Here is a 3,472-nt window from a genome sequence, read left to right as displayed (position 1 = left end):
GAGGTCATACTTAATGTGTTATTGCATTAATTGGAAACATCAAGCTGTGTACATTTAAAATTGCAAAAAAAAAAAAAGTCAGATGTCACTGTCCCTCAGATTAGTGTTCGTTTGAGTGGCAGAATTGGAATGGCTTCTCTACTATAAAGCATGTTTCATGTGAGGAGTACTATGGAATATTTACACCTTATTTTTGCATGAATGAAATTTGGAGCAAGGCTGCTTCTTCTCAGGAGAGTGTCATTCTCACTAGGCTGCCAAATCAGACTCCATCTTGCATGTTGTCCTCTGGCTCTATGAATCTTACATTTCTTTCCATCTAGTCCAGCTTCAACAGGATTCTGGTCTTGCCCAAAGACTGGTGGTTGAAGTAAGAAGCAGGAAGTGAGAGATGTGGCGGAGTGGGGGGCCTCAACCTCAGGTGACCCATGTTCTGGGCAAGTATCCTAACTCCTAGGTTGTTGGGTAAAAGATGGGTGGGTTTTCCTCCTCCTTGTACACTGAAGTCTACCTGATCGAGTAGCACTGACTCACTAGTTAAGGTATACTTCCAAGTGAGATGGATTCCAACAGGTTGGAAGCACTTGACACTGCCCTTTGAAAGAATGGGAGAGCTATGTGCCTTCCCATGTAAAATTGCCCTTTGGGATTACATCAGGCTTCCTGTTGCCAGAATAGGAAAGCTGTGCATCTTTGCAGGGTGAAAAGGTGGTGGGGAGGTTGGGGGTTTTGTAGAAAGCTGGCCATTGACAAAGTGAAACAGATATGTGTCTCCCTAGGTGGAATAGGAAGATATGTGGTTTGAGTCAAGATAACTAGTTTTCAGCTTGTGGAAGCAACGATTTGGCAGATGACGGGGTAGATTTTCACTGTATAGGCTAACTAAATCAGCAAGGATTTGGTGGCAGAGATGGGTTAGTATATAAGGATCTCTGTGTGAATCTTTCATGATGTCATCAGAATATTGTATAGTTTGGTAGCAAAGTGTTAAAACCATGTCAGAATTATTCAGGTGAGGCTTTTAAGGAAATAAAGAGCCCTGATGCACAATTTGTTCTTGGTGGACTTGCACCCACATGGAGTCTCACTGAGGTTAATAGGCCTCTCCCTGATTGTAAGGATCCGCCAACACAGGAACATGGCCTTCCAAAATAATTGTAAATGATTTAGTTTAAATGTGTTCATTAAAACTAACCTGTGACAATGGCTAAATTGCTTCTAAATGATATCTAATTTACTATATATAGATATCTATATAGATATATAGATATCTATATATCAACGGATGATTAAGATCTGTGTTTTGAAGTTGTGTATTTCATGGAAGAATGCTTAGGAGTAAGTCCAAGCTTTACAGTGCTGAAACTGAGGAACAGGTTGATCTTCTGTACCCCTTTCCTTTCCATTCTTTTCCATTATTTTATGTTCTCTGTTAGCCCATTCGAGCAGGGCTAACAGTTCTCTGTAAAGCAGAACAGTGGTTCCCAATCTTTTTTTTTTATACTGCGGACTGGCAAATTCACTCAAAGAGTTTTGGCGGGCCAGGTATAGAAACAATCTATTTTACATATTTAAATTGTGGTTATTTAAATATGTAAATTTGTGATAATTTAAATTTGTACCCAGGTAGAGGTTGGAGCGCTGCAGCTGTGGGCACCAGGGGTCCCTGCAGGGGAGGAGGCTGTGCAGGTGGTGGCCTGGGGGGACCAAGCTGGGGGCTGCCTAGGAAGAAGGGACTCCACTGCCTTTCCTAGAAGCAAGCAGCAGGGCTGCCTCCCTGTCCTCTGCCCTGGGCATTTCCCTGCCCACATCTTGCTCCCAGCTGTGGGTGGGGCTGGAGGGTCCTGTTCAGCCCAGCGTGGGCCCCGGTACCTGCTCCATAGGCAGTGCCTTGCTGGGCATGGCCATGGCAATGGGACTGGAATGGGGCTCACTGAGCTGGCTACCTCCTTCCTGGGGCTACCCCGCTGCCCAGCTTTAACCCCACACGTGACTGCTGGCAGCAGAAGCCACTTGCCCAGGCAGACAGACGGGGGTCCGAGCAGGGGGCTTGTGCCATGGCCCGTTAGCCAACCCTTTGTGGCCCAGGGGTTGGGAACCTCTCAAGTAGAATATTTTTGTTCTACGACTACTACTACTTTACAGCATACTTCACTTTTTCCAAGTAGTGAATAAAATAATATGTGTAGTGAAAAAAGGCTTCTCTAATATTATAACATAATCACTCTTGCATCTTTTTCATAGAAGTCTAATAGACCCTCTTAATGGGATATTTCCTTTTGCATATATTTGATAGGAAAAAAGGAATACAGCTGATAAGTTGTATATTTTGTATAATTCTCTGCCACCAGTGATTTATTAGCTAATTGTTCAAAATAATCTATTGAAACAGTTAAAACATTTCAAGAAGTAATTTTTACACCTATATTTATCAAGTGGTTTAGTTTTGCGCTTCATGACATGCTTGAAGCCTGTACGTAATTTAATAGAGCTGCACATTTAATTCTGCCTTAAGTTCTGCTCATTTTAGTGTAAGTGTACGTAAAAGAACTCTCTTCATCTGATAGAAGTTTCTGTAGAGGAACCAGTTGGTTGTAGCACCGTTGGAAAAATGGCTTTGATTTGCTTATGACATCATTTGTATATAGAAGTCCCAGTGCAAAGTTTCTTAAATGCCATGTTGTACTCTTTAGGGAAACAGGTTTGTACTTTTTTATTTACAAAGCGAGGGGCCATTCTAAAGAATGCAAAACACTCCTATCAGCATGAGCTCTTGTAAGGTTGTTAGGTGTTAGAGCAACCTAACCTTCAGTGGTTTTAAACCTCAGAATTCTCAAGGGACACCATTTTGACCATTATCCTGACCTTAAAGAAATTGTAAGTATCTCTTAACAAATCCATACTCAGTTTAAGATTTGAGTGTCTACAAATGAAGTGTGAGTATGTGAGGAGAGTTGGCTCTTGATCCGCTGTGATAGGGATTCTTCTGTCCTCCTTTGAAGATTTAGCATGAATTTGTCACATGCTAGAGAATACTGCCTTTCTGGAAAAATGGATCTATGGTTTACAGCTGCTTGTAAAGAACTAAAAAAAATAAAGTGAGATGCAAAAAAGAAGGTAAATAGTTTTGTAACGAAATTACCATATAACCAGATTTTTTTGTGCTACGGATTGTTCCCAAGTTGCTTTTTCTTTCTCTTCTTTTTTTAAAGAAAGCTGAGTCACTCTTTCTGAATATTGAATGTGAAATCAAGTAGCATGAAGAGTCAAGTCAACGAGTGTTGGCTTGTTGCCAACTCCGAGTGTTTCAGTTGTTAGGTGGAAATAATGTTGAATTAGTTGACTGTTTTGCTCCTGTTCCCCTTCAAAGTTAGGGACATATTTTAACCTCTGTTTTAATCTTGAACTAGCTTTTTAAAATTCCTCTGGAACTTTTTTGTTACTCCTTTTAAATTCTATTTAAATCTTTCCC

General features: G+C 41.0%; 1 protein-coding gene across 4 annotated transcripts in view; it reads left to right on the top strand.

Moving 5' to 3' along the window:
* LARP1B (La ribonucleoprotein domain family member 1B) overlaps positions 1-3,472 on the top strand; it is a 67,058-nt gene continuing 63,586 nt past the window's right edge. For 3 of the 4 annotated variants that reach the window (XR_003094175.1, XM_025204595.1, XM_025204589.1), the window contains exon 1: positions 3-437. Coding sequence is in view for 3 of the 4 variants with exons in the window: in XM_025204595.1 (XP_025060380.1) it covers positions 392-437 (46 nt within the window). In the remaining variant the exon portion in view is untranslated. Of the gene's footprint in view, positions 438-3,472 lie in introns of all 4 variants that reach the window. The other variant, XM_025204602.1, reaches the window with a different exon arrangement.

The sequence above is a fragment of the Alligator sinensis genome, unplaced genomic scaffold (assembly GCF_000455745.1).
Source record: "Alligator sinensis unplaced genomic scaffold, ASM45574v1 scaffold150_1, whole genome shotgun sequence".
Lineage (NCBI taxonomy): Eukaryota > Metazoa > Chordata > Crocodylia > Alligatoridae > Alligator > Alligator sinensis.
This window is presented reverse-complemented; position numbering and strand designations above follow the sequence as displayed.